This window comes from Leucoraja erinacea, chromosome 6 (genome assembly GCF_028641065.1).
Source record: "Leucoraja erinacea ecotype New England chromosome 6, Leri_hhj_1, whole genome shotgun sequence".
Classification (NCBI taxonomy): domain Eukaryota; kingdom Metazoa; phylum Chordata; class Chondrichthyes; order Rajiformes; family Rajidae; genus Leucoraja; species Leucoraja erinaceus.
The window spans coordinates 4,412,909-4,430,770 of NC_073382.1; the positions used below are offsets into that span (position 1 = coordinate 4,412,909).

The 17,862-nt window shown below is 47.1% G+C and overlaps 1 protein-coding gene across 1 annotated transcript in view; it reads right to left on the reverse strand.

Moving 5' to 3' along the window:
- Positions 1–561: 561 nt before the first annotated feature.
- LOC129697848 (gamma-aminobutyric acid receptor subunit gamma-3-like) overlaps positions 562–17,862 on the reverse strand; it is a 60,646-nt gene continuing 43,345 nt past the window's right edge. Inside the window, exon 2 of the mRNA XM_055636509.1 lies at positions 562–998. Coding sequence (XP_055492484.1) covers positions 787–998 — 212 coding nt within the window. The 3' untranslated portion in view covers positions 562–786. The remainder of the gene's footprint in view (positions 999–17,862) is intronic.

Consider the following 17,862-nt stretch of genomic DNA (forward strand, 5'->3'; position numbering starts at 1 on the left):
TTGGCTATATTTAAGAGGGAGTTAGATGTGGCCCTTGTGGCTAAGGGGATCAGGGGGTATGGAGAGAAGGCAGGTACGGGATACTGAGTTGGATGATCAGCCGTGATCATATTGAATGGCGGTGCTGGCTCGAAGGGCCGAATGGTCTACTTCTGCACCTAATTTCTATGTTTCTATGTTTAACTGTCCCCACATTTAGACTCAGCACCATGGGTGCCAGAGCCTTCAGCTGCTCTGCCCCACGTCTCTGGAACACTCTTCCACCTCCCATCCGTCACCCGGACACTATCGATCAATTCAAATCACAACTCAAAACACACCTGTTTAGATTAGCATACCCGACATAACTTCCACCATGTTCACCCTGATTTTAATGACTTAAAATGTTTTGTGTATTTTATTTTTGTTTTGTTTTTAATCAACTTGATTTTAATATTGATAAATGTATTGTGATTTTATGTCCTGTAAGGTGTCCTTGGGTGTTCAGAAAGGCGCCAACAAATAAAATGCATTATTATTATTATTATTATTATTATTATTATTATACAGAATAGTAGCCACAGAAGACTGTGGAGGTCAAGTCAGTGGAAAATTTTAAGGATAGGTTCTTGATTAGTACGGGTGTCAGAGGTTATGGGGAGAAGGCAGGAGAACGGGATTGGGGAGGGAGAGATAGATCAGCCACGATTGAATGGCTGAATGGACTCGATGGGCCGAATGGCCTAATCCTATCCCTATCACTTATGACAATGCACAAAAGCATGAATGATGCATGTATTCATTGGCTCAAGGTGAACTTACTTTTCTTTTCTTTCTTGTGTACGTTGGTTTCCTGCAACAGGTGTAGTAATTGAGGGCTGCGTACTCCATCAACGCCGCAAATACAAATAAAAAGCAGACGGTGACGAACAGGTCCATGGCGGTGACGTAGGAGACCTTTGGCAGTGATTTCCTTGCTATGCTGCTTAGTGTGGTCATGGTTAGCACCGTTGTGATACCTGTTTGGTAAAAGCGAAGAAATTGACAAAGCAATTGAACACCTTTAGATTAGCTTAGAGATACAGCACAGGAAACAGGCCCTATGTCCCACCGAACCCGCACCGACCAGCGGTCCCCGCAACCTTACACTATCCTACACGCACTAGGGATAATTTACAATTATACCAAGCTAATGAATCCATCCCTTTTCTCCAGAGATGCTGCCTGGCCTGCAGAGTTCTCCAGCGATCCCTGCACATTAACATTATCCTACACACACTAGGGGCAATGTACGATCATACTGAAGTCAATTAGCCTACAAAGCTGTGCGTGTGTGGAGTGTGGGAGGAAAACAGAGATCCTGGAGAAAAGCCACGCAGGTCACGGGGAGAATGTACAGGAAACACTTTTTCTCACAGAGAGTGGTGAATCTGTGGAATTCTCTGCCTCAGAGGGCAGTGGAGGCAGGTTCTCTGGATGCTTTCAAGAGAGGGATAGATAGGGCTCTTAAAAATAGCGGTCAGGGGATATGGGGAGAAGGCAGGAACGGGGTACTGATTCGGGATGATCAGCTATGATCCCATTTAATGGAGGTGCTGGCTCGAAGGGCCGAATGGCCTAATGGCCTACTCCTGCACCTATTGTCTATTGTCTATTGTTAGACAAGCACCCGTAGTCAGGATCGAACCCGGGACTCTGGCGCTGTAAGGCAGCCACTCAAACACTGCATCACCTGCCCCACACCGTGAAGAACACTCCCGTTCCTTTTCACAACTGCCCCTTAATGGACTGATCATGTCAAAAATCAAAGCAAATGCCGACATGCCGAACAGTGCATGTGAATTCAAAGTCAACAAAATTCATTTCTCGTGTTTCAACCGAGTGATCAGTGATGTCTGCGGAGGTGTTATTCCTGCTGGAGGGTGCTTGCTTATAGCTATAAATAGAAAGAGAAATGTCAATAAAGAAGACACACAGGCACAGCAATGGTAAATGATTAGCTTTCTGATCCAGTGTTTTTGCTTGGGAGTTTCAGATCAGTCAGGTTCTCTGAAGATAGACGCAAAGTGCTGGAGTAACTTAGCTGGTCAGGTAGCATCTCTGGAGAAAAGGAATAGGTGATGTTTCGGGTCGGAACCCTTCTTCAGACTCTCTGATCGGGAAACTGCATGTGTATGTTTGGGATCATTTGTGGTGACTTTCAGAGTAACCCCACCATACATTCCTCAAAGATAGACACAGAATGCTGGAGCAACTCAGCGGGACAGGCAGCATCCTCAGGAGAGAAGGAATGGGTGACATCTTGGGTTCGAGACCCTTTCTACAGACTGAGAGTCAGGGGAGAGGGAGTCACAGAGGTATGGAAGAAGGGTAAGGTGTGAAAATGAGAAATCAAAGGGGACGAAGCTCAAGGAAACATAGAAACATAGAAACATAGAAAATAGGTGCAGGAGTAGGCCATTCGGCCCTTCGAGCCTGCACCGCCATTCAATATGATCATGTCTGATCATCCAACTCAGTATCCTGTACCTGCCTTCTCTCCATACCCCCTGATCCCTTTAGCCACAAGGGCCACATCTCACTCCCTCTTAAATATAGCCAATGAACTGGCCGCAACTACCTTCTGTGGCAGAGAGTACCAGAGATTCCCCACTCTCTGTGTGAAAAATGTTTTTCCCATCTCGGTCCTAAAGGATTTCCCCTCTATCCTTAAGCTGACACCCCTTGTCCTGGACTTCCCCAACATCGGGAACAATCTTCCTGCATCTAGCCTGTCCAACCCCTTAAGAATTTTGTACGTTTCTAAAAGATCCAAGTCAAGTCAAGTCAAGTCAAGTTTATTTGTCACATACACATACGAGATGTGCAGTGAAATGAAAGTGGCAATGCTCGCGGAACAACAAAACAACCAAACAAATTTTAAACACAATCATAACACACATATTATTTTACATAATAAATAATAGAAGGAAAAACATTCTGTACAGTTAGTCCCTGGTGAGAAAGGCGTTTACAGTCCAAATTGCCTCTGGGAAGAAACTCCTTCTCAACCTCTCCGTTCTCACTGCATGGCAACGGAGGCGTTTGCCTGACCGTAGCGGCTGGAACAGTCCGTTGCAGGGGTGAAAGATGTCTCTCATGATTTTGTTTGCTCTGGAGTTGCACCTCCTGTTGTATAGTTCCTGCAGGGGGGTGAGTGAAGTTCCCATAGTGCGTTCGGCCGAACGCACTACTCTGCAGAGCCTTCTTGTCCTTGGCAGAGCAATTCCCGAACCAGATGGTAATGTTCCCGGACAAGATGCTTTCCACCGCCGCTGCGTAGAAGCACTGGAGGATCCTCGGAGACACTCTGAATTTCCTCAATTGCCTGAGGTGGTAAAGGCGCTGCCTTGCCTTACTCACGAGTGCTGAGGCGTGTGATGACCATGTCATATCCTCAGAGATGTGGACTCCCAGATATTTAAAACAGTTCACCCTATCCACAGGATCCCCATTTATACTCAACGGAGTATACGTCCTCGGATGATGTGCCCTCCTAAAGTCCATGATCAGCTCCTTCGTTTTTTTGATGTTCAAGAGGAGGCTGTTCTCCTGGCACCAGAGTGCTAGATCAGCCACCTCCTCCCGGTAGGCCCTCTCATCATTGTCTGAGATCAGGCCCACCACCACAGTGTCATCAGCAAACTTAATTCCCCCTCAATCTTCTAAATTCTAGCGAGTACAAGCCTAGTCTATCCAGTCTTTCTTCATATGAAAGTCCTGACATCCCAGGAATCAGTCTGGTGAACCTTCTCTGTACTTCCTCTATGGCAAGAATGTCCTGTATGCAATACTCCAGGTGTGGTCTCACCAAGACCCTGTACAACTGCAGTAGAACCTCCCTGCTCCTATGCCCAAATCCTTTTGCTATGAATGCTAACATACCATTCGCTTTCTTCACTGCCTGCTGCACTTGCATGCCTACTTTCAATGACTGGTGTACCATGACACCCATGTCTCGTTGTAGATGTAGAATAAATCATCGTTAGCTAGGGGAAGGTGACAACGAGGCATATAAAGGAACATTTTAATCAGGAGGACAGTCAGACTGGTCGGAGAACTAGGATGGTGGGGGGAGGGGGAATGGAGAGAGAGGTGAAGCAAGGGTTACCACATCCCTCATTGTTTGTTACCTCTAAGCTGGAGGCTATGTTCTTGTGTTCTCGCTCTATTAGCTGTCTATCTGTGCTTTGCTCTCCGTGAATTCGGAGTCGTCCAAAACCCGACCACTTCTGTCCTAACCTCGCCTGTCTGCTCACTCACCTCCAGCTAAGCAGTTCCCCAGTTTTAAAATGCTCATTACTGTTTTAAATTCCCACTCTCCTCACAGTCCTAATTATCCCTGTAATCTCCTCCAACGTTGCGCACAAGTTCACAGGTTATCGGAGTAGAATTAGGCCATTCGGCCCATCGAGTCTACTCTGCCATTCACCGATCTGTGCCTCCTAATCTCATTTTCCTGCCTTCTCCCCATAACCCTTAACACCCGTTCAAATCGAGATTTTGTCTATCTCTGCCTTAAAAATATCCACTGACTTGGCCTCCACAGCCCCCTGTGGCAATGAGTTCCACAGACTAACTACCCTCGGACTAAAGAAGTTTATCCTCACCTCCTTTCTAAAAGATCGCCCTTTAATTCTGAGGCTATGACCTCTGATCCTAGACTCCCCCACCAGTGGAAACATCCTCTCCACATCCGCTCTATCTATGCCTTTCGTTATTCTGGAAGTTTCAATGAGGTCCCCCCTTCAACCTTCTAAACTCCAGCGAGTAGAGGCTCAGTGCTGTCAAATGTTCAAGTCTCTGATTACCCCACTTACCTGGCCTACTGATCATCCTTAAAGTTACTCGCTGCTGGGATGAATTGTCAATGATGAGAGGGCATAGCTTGAGGTCAGAGGGGAAAGTGTAAAGGAGATGCGTGGGGCAGGTTTTTTTTAACACAGGGTGGAGGGTGCCTGGAACATGCTTCCAGTAGTGATGGCGGGGGCAGGTATAATAGTGGCAAGACGCAAAGTGCTGGAATGACTCAGTGGGTCAAGCAGCATCTCTGCCAACACGATAGGTGACGTTTTGGGTTTGTTACCCTTCTTCAGACTGATAGTAGGAGGGGAGGGTGGAGGGGGGAAGGAAAGCTGGAAGAGAGGAGGGATAAGACTAAGCCAGGCAGGTAATAGGTGGGGGTATGCTATAGGCAGGTGGAGGTTTGGTCGAGCTTTAGACAGACACATGGCTTTGCAGAGAATAGAGAGGATATTCATGACATGAGATTAGTTCAGATTCAGATTCAGATTCAATTTTAATTGTCATTGTCAGTGTGCGGTACAGAGACAACGAAATGCATAGTTTAACTTGGCATCATGTTTAGCAGAAACATTATGGGCTGAAGGGCCTGTTCTTGTCCTGTACAGTTCTATGATTGAGCTTAGTTCAGTTTAGAAATACAGCGCGGATTTCAAGCCTTTCAGCTCATCGAGTCCGCGCCGACCAGCTATTCCCTTACATTAACACTATCCTGCACACACTAGGGCCAATTTACAATGATACCAAGGCCAATTAACCTACATACCTGTACGTCTTTGGAGTGTGGGAGGAAACCGGAGATCCCGGAAAAACCCCACATGGTCACATGGAGAACGTACAAACTACGTACAGGCAGCACCCATAGTCAGGATCGAACCCGGGTCTCCGGTGCTGTAAAGGGCCTGTCCCACTTTGGCTCATTTTTGGGTCACTATAGGCGACTGGGCTGTTGTCACATGGTTCGCCGGGGTGTCGCCTGTATGGTCGTGAGTAGTCTCCTCAGTCGCTGCTGGATTTTCATCATTTTCAAAATTTTCTCGGCGACAGTGGCTTGACGCCAATGAGCGTAGCTTGACTTCTCCTGACGTAGGTGCTGTCACCAGGATGGCGTAGGTTGTCGCTGGTGCTGACTTTGGTGAATTCCATTGGCGACTACCTACGTCAATTGGCGACAGGGGCCGTAACTGTCTTCAGTTGTTGCCGACAGGGTCGTAACTTGTCATAGCTTGTTCCGGGATGGACGTAGGTTGATGTAGGTGTGGTCGTAGGTGGATGTCCTAATGGGTCGTCGGTGGACGGTAGCTTGCCTTAGCGTGACATCGACTAGGTGGTAGGTTGTCGTAGACATTGTTGTAGGCGGGTCCAGTCCGCCGGTTTTTCGGATCCCTGCTACAGTCACTGGCAGTCACCTAAAAAAAATCGCCTAAGTGGGACAGGCCCTTAAGGCATCAACTCTTGCCGGTTAATTGGCCTCTGTGAAATTGCCCCTAGTGTGCAAGGAGCGGGTGAAAACGTGAGAGAACAAAGGACTAGTGTGAACGGATGATCGGTGACTGGCATGGACTCAGTGGGCCAAAGGGCCTGTTTCTATGATGTACCTCTAAACTAAACCAAACTAAAACCATGCTTTTTCCAACATTTAATGCTTTCATTAAGGTTGTACTACACCACCACATTTTTAGGAGAATTTCATAGCAAAAGGATTTGAGTATAAGGGCAGGGAGGTTCTACTGCAGTTGTACAGGGTCTTGGTGAGACCCCACCTGGAGTATTGCGTACAGTTTTGGTCTCCTAATCTGAGGAAGGACATTCATGCTATAGAGGGAGTACAGAGAAGGTTCACCAGACCGATTCCTTTGATGTCAGGACTTTCATATGAAGAAAGACTGCATAGACTCAGCTTGTACTCGCTAGAATTCAGAAGATTGAGGAGGGATCTTATAGAAACGTACAAAATTCTTAAGAGGTTGGACAGGCTAGATGCAGGAAGTCTTTCCAGTTTTGGTCTCCCGATGTTGGGGACGTCCAGAACAAGGGGTTCACAGTTTAAGGAGAAGGGGGATATCTTTTAGGACCGAGATGAGGAAAACATTTTTCACACAGAGAGTGGTGAATCTGTGGAATTCTCTGCCACAAAAGGGGGATATCTTTTAGGACCGAGATGAGGAAAACATTTTTCACACATCTGTGGAATTCACTGCCACAAAAGGTAGTTGAGGCCAGTTCATCGGCTATATTTAAAAGGGAGTTAGATGTGGCCCTTGTGGCTAAGGGGATCAGGGAGTATGGAGAGAAGGCAGGTACGGGATACTGAGTTGGATAATCAGCCATGATCATATTGAATGGCGGTGCAGGCTCGAAGGGCCGAATGGCCGACTCCTGCACCTGTTTTCTATGTTTCTATGTGTCTATGTTTACAGCTGTTTCTCTCCACTTATACACTTCATTTCATTTTGAATGGCTTCAAAAGGCTGGGTATTCAAATACTGGATTGAAACATCAATTGGATTCAATAGTGAAGGTTATGCTCAAGCAAGATAACAACTTCGATTTACTGCTGATTCAAAAAGCACCAATTGTAACCTTCATCAACCATGGATGAAGCCTCAGCTGGCTTGTACTTGGGTTTAATCTCAGGAATATGATTAGAAAATAACAGAGTCTTCATGTTATTGCCTTTTATTAGTTACTATTTATCCACACAAAAAACCTGTGATCATCTAGTTATTCTTCAAATTGGCAACATGTTTTACATATGAATGAATACTGAGTTGGGAAAATGTAGGGGGGGGCACTGTGGTGGAGCGGTAGAGCTGCAGCCTCATAACACCAGAGACCTGAGTTCGATCCTGACCTCGGGTACTGAGTAGAATTAGCACGTTCTCCCTGCGGCCACATGGGTTTCTTCCGTATGCTCCGGTTTCCTCCCACATCCCAAAGACCTGTGGGTTAGTAGGTTTTTTGGCTTCTGCAAAATTCGCACCCCGTGTTCATAAGTTCATAAGTTATAGGAGCAGAATGAGGCCATTGCTGATCTGTCTTTCCCTTTCAACCCCATTCTCCTGCCTTCTTCTCATCCTTTTCCCCAGAGATGCTGCCTCACCCACTGAGTTATTCCAGCATTTTGTGTCTACTCTCTTCCCGTAACCCTTGACACCCGTACTAAACAAGAATCTGCCAATCGCCGCCTTAAAAATATCCAGTGACTTGGCCTCCACAGCCTTCCGTGGCAATGAATTCCACAGTTTCACTACCCTCTGACTGAAGATATTCTTCCTCATCTCCTGTCTTTCCTTTCATCTCCAATGTGAAGGGAAGGGATCTGAAAGTGGATGACATAGAACTGGTATGAATTGGTGATCAATTGTCGGTATGGACTCGATGGGCCGAAGGGCCTGTTTCCACACTGCATCTCTAAGCGAAACAGGAAAACCCAGTCCTAAAGAAGTGAAACAAAAACGGATATAATTTGCCATTGCTACTATCTGTGAAACTTACAAGTACAGAAGGGGCTATATGCTTTGATCTTCCTCCAATTAAGAAGATGGAACTGAATTTCAGAAGTAGAAATAAATGAAGGAGATGCTTCAAACCTAGGTAAAGTGTGGCAAGGTTCATTAGTTCATAAATTCAAGCAGCAGAATTAGGCCATTCGGTCCATCAAATTTACATCGCCATTCAATCATGGCTGATCTATCTTTCCCTCTTAACCCAATTCTCCTGCCTTTGTCCCGTAACCCCATGTCACCTTTATCAATTAAGAATCTGTCGATCTCTGCCTTAAATATATCCATTGACGGCCTTCACTGCCATCTGTGGCAATGAATTCCACAGATTCACTAAAGAAATTCCACCTCTTCTCCTTTGCTAGAGGTGCATTATTTTATTCTGAAGCTGTGGCTTCTGTTCCCAGACTCTCCCACTAGTGGAAACATCCTCTCCACCTTCACTCTATCCAGGCCTTCCACTGTTCGGTAAAGGGCCTGTCCCACCAGTATGCGACTGCATGCGGCTGGCGCGACCAAACGTGGTGGCTTGCGCCGTACGGCCTCGCCGGGCCGGTCCCACTTCCAACCGGAGTTGTGCGGGACTGGTCACCAATCAGCTGGGCAGGAGGCGTGCCGTCTGGATTTGGACGTCGCACGGTGTCGGGCGGTGACGTCATCACGCAACGGCACGCCGGGTGGTGACGTCATCGCGCAACGCCACGCGCTAGGTGTACACTATCAAGACGCTGCGTACGGCGTCAAGAGGCTGCGTACGACGTCGAGATGCTGCGTACGGCCTTCGAGGCGCTGCTTACGGCCTCAATGCGGCTGCGGGGCGGCAGACCGTTGTCGCGCGGAATTTTTGGACAGTGTCAGTTTTTCAGAGCCCCGTGCGATGTTGGGACCAGCCCCGCACAACGCCTCCAGCGATCAAAGTTGGACCGGCCCCGCGAGGCCGTACGGCTCAAGCGACCACGTTAGGTTGCGCTTGTCGCATGCAGTCGCATGCTGGTGGGACAGGCCCTTAAGTTTCAATATCCTTCTAAACTGCGATTTTGCGAAACAGTTTCAGAGGTGGTGACAGCAGCTACATGAAGGGGTCTTGATGGTGGACTATTGGGATGGAAACCATGGGAAGATCTAAGCATTCACTACCTCAAGGTCATGGAGAGGGGGCGAGGGGGAGAGTGGAAGTCATGGACCAGTTAGAGTATTGGAGCTAGAATGTTAGAGTTTAGTTCAGTTTCATTTCGTTTTTATTATTATCACGTGTACTGAGGTTTCAGTTTCGGTTTAGTTTATTATCACGTGTACCGAGGTACAGTGCAAGGTCTTTGTTGCGTGCTATCCAGTCAAAGAAACGGCAATGCGTGATTACAATCAAGATGTGAGTGGAAGTCGGCATAAAGGGTGAAATGAGGCAACGTGAGGGTTTGCCTAAATCAGGAGTCGGCAACATTGCAAAGGGGCCGCGACACATGTCTGTGAGCGGATGGCAGGCCACATCTATCATGTGTACATATGGATCCCACCCCCATCCCGCCCCGGATGGCAGGCATCAAATCACGTGATCACAGAAGGTGCGCGCCCGTGCCAGCGGCTTTGCGCAGGATGATTGCGCAGAGCCCGGGGTTTGGCCGCGCTCGGCGGGCCGGATGATTACGGGAAAAAAAATCCACCCGCGGTCCGGATGATTTTGGGTTACGGGCCGCATTTGGTCCAGGGGCCGTATGTTGCCGACAACTTGGCTTAAATGTTCCACTGCGTTTATGGTACAGGGTAGTTCCACAACTCCCTGAAAGTAGCAACACAAGTAGATAGAGTAGTAAAGAAGGTGCATGGTATGCTTGCTTTCATCGGTAGAGGAATTACGTACAAGAATCAGGGAGTAACGTTGCAGATTTGTAGGACTAGTTAGTCCGCATTTGGTGCTTGGCCTGGTCGCTCCATTACAGGATGCATGTGGAGGCTTTGGAGAGGGTGCAGGAAAGATTTACCAGAATGCTACTTGGAATGGAAGGCACCATCCATACGGCGAAGCTGGCCAAACTTGGATTGTTTTCCCTGGAACAATCATAGGTTGAGGAGACCCTGGCAGAAGTATTCAAAATGAAAAGGGGCATAATGACTGAGTAGTCACGGTGGCGCAGCGGTAGAGTTGCTGCCTTACAGCGAATGCAGCGCTGGAGACCCGGGTTCGAACCCAATTATGGGTGCTGCCTGTACGGAGTTTGTACGTTCTCTCCATGACCTGCGTGGGTTTTCTCCAAGATCTTCGGTTTCCTCCCACACTCCAAAGACGTACAGGTTTGTAGGGTTAATTGGCTTGGTGTAAATGTAAAAATTGTCCCTAGTGGGTGTAGGATAGTGTTCTGTGCGGGGGATCGCTGGTCGGCGCGGACCCGGTGGAGCCTGTTTCCGTGCAGTATTTCTAAACTAAACTAAAAAAACTAAACAGGTACGATATTTATCCCAGGAGGGAAATCGGTCTGCCAACAGTCATAAAACACGACAAGATACATGAAATATGAAATTCAAATGACAAGCAGATAGTTCAGGCTTGGGGATGTGCAAAAAAAAGTCATAATGATTTTCCCCAGGGTGCAAATATCAAGGACTAGAGGGCATAGTTTTAAGGTGGGAGGGGATTCATTTGGAGGAGATGTGTGGGGCAAGTTTTTTAACACAGTGGAACAGGCTGTTAGAGATTGCGGTGGGCAATGCATATAAGCTTTCAAACATGCACATGGATATGCAGGGAATGAAGGGATGTGGATCTTGTGCAGACAGAGGTCAGTTTAACTTGGCATCATGTTCGGCACAGACTCTGTGCGCTGAAGGGCCAGTGACGTACTGTACTGTCCTATGTTCTGTACTATTTCTATATACCCTCAGATAATGGGTGGTCCGGTGATGTAGCAGTGAAATTGCCTTACAGCGCCACAGAGCCGGGTTCGATCCTGACTACGGGTACTTGCCTGAACGGAGTTTGTATGTTCTCCCCATGACCTGCATGGGGTTTCTCCGAGACTTTCGCTTTCCTCCCACACTCCAAAGACGTACAGGTTTGCAGATTAGTTGGCTTAGTTTAAATGTAAAATCGCCCCTTGTGTGTGCAGGGTAGTGTTAATGTGCGGGGATTGCTGGTCGGTACGGACTTGATGGGCAGAATGGTCTGTTTCCTCACTGTACATATCTCTAAACGATACCAAAACAGTTCAAAACCCTGAATGCAAATAGCACTTGCATTTACATAGACACAAAATGCTGGAGTAACTCAGTGGGACAGGCAGCATCTCTTGATGGACGTTTCAGGTCGAGACCCTTCTTCAGACTGAGGGTCCACTCCTTCTATCCAGAGGTTCTGCCCGTCGTGCTGAGTTACTCCAGCATTTTGTGTCTATCTTCGATGTAAACCAGCATCTGCACTTCCTTCCTCCACATTAGCACTTGCATTTTTACAGCATTTTTTTTGAACGCCTTTCCAGATGTCCCATCATAGACTGGACCCAACGAAATACTTTACAGCAACTGCACAACAAGCTCCCACATGTTGTCAAGGCGACGAGACCATCACTTAATTCCACCCGCTATTTAGCAGGAGAAATGATCATTGGCCAGATTACACAGGATTAACTCCCATGTTCTCTTTTGAATAGTGCCTTGGGATCTTTTGCGTCAACTCGGGAGAGAGAGACGGCAGTGAATTAAGTCAGTTGCATAGCAACCGATGTCGCTTGGCAACCCGTGGTATCCTGGTAACAACCATAGATCAACAGTTGAGCCAAAAGTACGCTTGTTGCGGAAGTCTTGCTCATCTGACTGCTCGGCAGCGAATAACAGGGGAAATCTGGCCTTGTTGGGTGGCACGGAAGGCATGTTACTCCTCCAACAAAAGTTTCCGTTTTTCAGTTTGTTACCACGTGCACCGAGGTACAGTGAAAAGCTTTTGTTGCGTGCTAACCAGCCAGCGGAAAGACAATACATACAGTGTACAGATACGTCAAGCGTCAAGAGTCAAGAGCGTTTTATCGCCATGTGTCCCAGATAGAACAATGGAATTCTTGCTTGCTGCAGCACAACAGAATATGTAAACATGGTGCATAACGGGAGAAAAAAAGTTCAGTGTGTGTGTGTGTACACATGCATACATACTCGATAAATAAACAAATATAGTGCAATAATAATAATAATTGTCTCTTGGAGTTCAGAGCTTATTTGTTGCCGTGTTTAATAGCCTGATGGCTGTAGGGAAGAAGCTGTTCCTGAACCTGGATGTTGCAGTTGTAGAAAATAAGGGAATGGTTAAGGGAAGGGTTAAGGGAATAACGTGATAAGGGAATGATGTTCAGTCAAAGCCAGTAATGTCCGATCAAATAATAGTCCAAGGGTTTCCGATGAGGTAGATAGTAGTTCAGGACTGCTCTCTGGTTGTGGTAGTAAGATTCAGTTCACAAGTTCATAGGTTCACAAGTTACAAGAGTAGAATTAGGCCATTAAGCCCATTGACTCCACTCCGCCATTCAATCATGCCTGATCTCTGCTTCCTAATCTCATTTTCCTGCCTTCTCCCCATAATTTTTTACACCCATTTGAATCAAGAATTTGTCTATCTCTGCCTTAAAAATATCCACTGACGGCCTCCACGGTCCTCTGTGGCAATGAATTCCCCAGATTAACTACCCTCTGACTAAAGAAGTTCTTCCTCACCTCCTTTCTAAAAGAGCAACCTTTAACTCTGAGGCTACGACCTCTGGTCCTAGACTCTCCCACCAGTGGAAACATCCTCTCCACATCCACTATTTATGCCTGATAACAGGTGGGAAGATACTGTCCCTGAATCTGGAGGTGTGCGTTTTCACACTTCTATACCTTTTGCCCAATAGGAGAGGAAAGAAGAGGGTGGCCAGGGTGTGACTCATCCTTGATTATACTATAGGCCCTGCCGAGCAGCCTGAAGTCTATCGGTTCACATTTCTAAAGTAGGGTTCGAAGCACAATGTGGGCTTATGCAGTGAGACTGCAGATAGTTCTGCTCTCTCCCACTTCTAGGGACCCAGATTTGATCCTGACCTCAGTGCCATCTACGCGGGGCTTTCATCGTCTCTCCATAATTGCATGCAGTTCGTCAATGTTCTCCGGTTTTCTCCACCATCTTCCCAAAGGCATACTCATTGTTAGATAAATTGACAGATACAAGGACAGGAAAGTTTGGGTCTCGACCCGAAACATCACCCATACCTTCCCTCCAGAGATGCTGCCTGTCCCGCTGAGTTACTCCAACTTTTTGTGTCTATCTAAGGTCTGGGTGAAGATGGATATGGGCCAAACCTGGACAAATAGGACTAGATGAAATGGGCCACCTTGGTCAGCATGGATGAGGTGGGCCAAAGGGTCTGTTTCCATGTTGTATGACCATGACTACTGCATTGGTACTTTGGCCTCCAGCATAATCAAAGACTTGTCTCACCCCAGTCACTCCTTCTTCCCCCTTTAGGCAAGAGGTACAGAAGTATGAAAACCCATCCCTCCAGTTTCAGAGACAATTTATTTGCAGCCGTTACCAGGCAACTTACCCATTTTACCAACATCTAGAGTACGGTCCTGAGCTACTGTCTACCTCATTGAAGACCCTAGGACTATCTTTAATTAGACTTTACTAGACTTTATCTTGCACTAAACGTTACACCCTTTATCCAGTTTCTGTACACAGTAGACGGCTGGATTGTAATTATATATAGTTTGCCAGCTGACTGGATAGCACGCAACAAAAAGCTTTTCACCGCACCTCGGTACACATGACAATAAACTAAACTCTTCCCTGGCAATGGGCTTGATGGGAATGCTTTGAGAGCTGGCATTGCCTTGATGGGCCAAATGATCTTTTATGTCACAAAACAATGTATGAATAAATGGCCGATCCCACCAGCATGCGCCTGCATGCGGCAAGCGTGACCTAACGTGGTCGCTTGAGCCATACGGCATGCGGCAAGCGCGACCAAACCAGAAGCGGGAGCCGTGCGGAGGTTGAGTGAGTGACATGGCGTCGAGGCGGCTGCGGGCCGGCAGGCCGTTGCTGCGCGGAATTTTTAAACACGATCAGTTTTTCGGAGCCCCGCGCGATGTCGGGACCAGCTCCGCACAACTCCATACGGCTCCGGCAATCGAAGTGGGATCGGCCCCGCGAGGCCGTACGGCTCAAGCGACCACGTTAGATCGCGCTTGCCGCCTGCAGGCGCATGCTGGTGGGACAGGCCCTTTAGGTCGCGCTTGCCGCATGCAGGTCGCATGCCCGTGGGACAGGCCCTTTAGTGAAACAATATGGAACCTCTAACTGCAGAACTCCCTCAGTGCTGCACTAGAAGGATACATCTATATCCTATAATCTGTCTACATTAGACTGTCAGTCTGAAGATGAGTCCCGACTCGAAACATCACCTATCCGTGTCCTCCAGAGATGCCACCTGTCCTGCTGTGTTACTACAGCATTTTGTGTCTTTACATAGTGCAAGGGAGATGGTACCCGCTGTGAATGTATGTTTACTGTATATAATCGCAAGGGGTCTAGATTGTTTGGGAAACTGCTGCTAATGTGGACCTTCATCAATTCCTCAAACCGTAACATCATGGTCAATGTTAGAGCCACTGGGTGGTGGTCATTGAAACTGGTCACTTGACTTTTCTTGGGATCTGGAATGTTGGAGATCTCCTTGCAGCAGCCGGTGACAGTAGCTCGTCGAAGTGTCAGGATAAAGATATTGGGGAAGACGTTGTGTTTTTGTTTTGTAAAACAGCATCTGCATTTCTTTGTGCCTTCACAAACCTCTAATGTTTTGCACATCTCTCTGGCGTGGAATTTGAACTGGGAATGTTCTGATTTGGTCTGAGCCATTGCTTATTGTGTAGGAAGGAACTGCAGATGCTGGTTTAAACCGAAGATAGACACAAAATGCTGGAGTAACTGAGCTGGACAGGCAGCATCTCTGGAGAGAAGGACTGGGTGACATTTTGGGTTGAAACCCTTCTTCAGACTGATTATATATATTGTATATATGTGCATACAGAATAAGTTCAATGTAGCAAAATGAGAAAGCAATCTTCTCATCTCTTCCTCTCTTCCAGTAGTTCCCTCCCTCAGGGAACGTGATGAGTTGTAGTCTGAGACACTGTTAACCTCTAGGTATCTCATCTGTGAATATGTTTCCCTGGGTGGCTTGGTCCAACTTTTCCCATTATCAGGAATCACTATGGAAAAACAAGAAACTGCAGATGCTGGTTTAGCAAGGAAAGGCACACAAAATGCTGGAGTTACCCAGCAGGTCAGGCAGCATCCCGGGAGAACATGGATAGGTGATTGATTGATGAAGGGACCCTGACCCTTAACATCACCTACCTATGTTTGCCAGGGATGCTCGGCTTGTACTCGCTAGAATTCAGAAGATTGAGGGGGGATCTTATAGAAACTTACCAAATTCTTAAGTGGTTGGACAGGCTAGATGCAGGAAGATTGTTCCCGATGTTGGGGAAGTCCAGAACAAGGGGTCACAGTTTAAGGATAAGAGGGAAGTATTTTAGGACCGAGATGAGAAAATCATTTTTCACACAGAGAGTGGTGAATCTGTGGAATTCTCTGCCACAGAAGGTAGTTGAGGCCAGTTAATTGGCTATATTTAAGAGGGAGTTAGATGTGGCCCTTGTCGCTAAAGGGATCAGGGGGTATGGAGAGAAGGCAGGGTTGGGATACTGAGTTGGATGATCAGCCGTGATCATATTGAATGGCGGTGCAGGCTCGAAGAGCCGAATGGCCTACTCCTGCACCTATTTTCTATGTTTCTATGTTTCTATGCTGCCTGACCCGCTGAGTTGCTCCATCATTTTGACGTCTTTCCTCAGGAGTCAAGAGATGGAAAGTAACTATTTTCTGACAAAGCATTGTATAATGTCGCATTTGTATTGCATTGTGTAATGTATAACACTGTCAGCCACTACTGTTACCTCGACACCACTTTTGGAGCCTGCAGTGTGTTAGTTTGTTGCCTGGCAACTAATGTAGCTTGGCAACACATGGTAACCTGGTAACAAGTATAGACCAATACTTGAGCCGAAACCATGCATGTTGTGGTAGTTTCACTCTTCTGGTTAATCTGCAGAGAACAGGTGGGTCTGGACAATTCTCCCCATTTGGTTGCGTTAAAAATGTCACACCAAGGTCTAGTGGAATTCTCTGTGGAGTTCTCTGCCTCAGAGGGCGGTGGAGGCAGGTTCGCTGGATGCTTTCAAGACAGAGCTAGATAGGGCTCTTAAAAATTGCGGAGTCAGGGGATATGGGGAGAAGGCAGGAACGGGGTATTGATTGGAGATGATCAGCCACGAGCACATTGAATGGCGGTGCTGGCTCGAAGGGCCAAATGGCCTACTCCTGCACCAATTGTCTATTGTCTATAGTACCACCAAAGTCAATAGATCCAAATTGCTAAAGCACAAATTCATTACCTCACAGGTTTAGACTGGTCTCCCTCTTGCGAGCCTGAAGTCACATTCAGAATCAGAAAAATAAGTGTACAAAACATGAATCAAGACCAGTGCTCTCTCCCTTTCCCTCAGCCCTCTTTACCAGTTTTCTCCGCTCTATCCCGGCTGTCTGAAGAAGGGTCCTGGCCCAAAATGGTGTCTGATCCAATGATTTCCTCCAGCATAAAAAGAGTGCAGAACCTCCTTTGAAGAGTTGAAAAAAGAAGACCCAAACTTCTGGAGTAACTCAGCAGCTCAGGCAGCATCTTTGGAGAACAACGAGACCTGGGTGTCATGGTACACCAGTCATTGAAAGTAGGAATGCAGGTGCAGTAGGCAGTGAAGAAAGCGAATGGTATGTTAGCATTCATAGTAAAAGGATTTGAGTATAGGAGCAGGGAGGTTCTACTGCAGTTGTACAGGGTCTTGGTGAGACCACACCTGGAGTATTGCATACAGTTTTGGTCTCCTAATCTGAGGAAAGACATTCTTGCCATAGAGGTAGTACAGATAAGGTTCACCAGACTGATTCCTGGGATGTCAGGACTTTCATATGAAGAAAGACTGAATAGACTCGGTTTCTACTCGCTAGAATTTAGAAGATTGAGGGGGGATCTTATAGAAACTTACAAAATTCTTAAGGGGTTGGACAGGCTAGATGCAGGAAGGTTGTTCCCGATGTTGGGGAAGTCCAGAACAAGGGGTCACAGTTTAAGGATAAGGGGGAAACCTTTCAGGACGGAGATAAGAAAAACATTTTTCACACAGAGAGTGGTGAATCTCTGGAATTCTCTGCCACAGAAGGTAGTTGAGGCCAGTTCATTGGCAATATTTACGAGGGAGTTCGATGTGGCCCTTGTGGCTAAGGGGATCAGGGGGTATGGAGAGAAGGCAGGTACAGGATACTGAGTTGGATGATCAGCCATGATCATATTGAATGGCGGTGCAGGTTCGAAGGGCCGAATGGCCTACTCCTGCACCTATTTTCTATGTTTCAATGTTTCTATGTATGGGGATTGCTGGTCGGCATGGACTCGGTGGG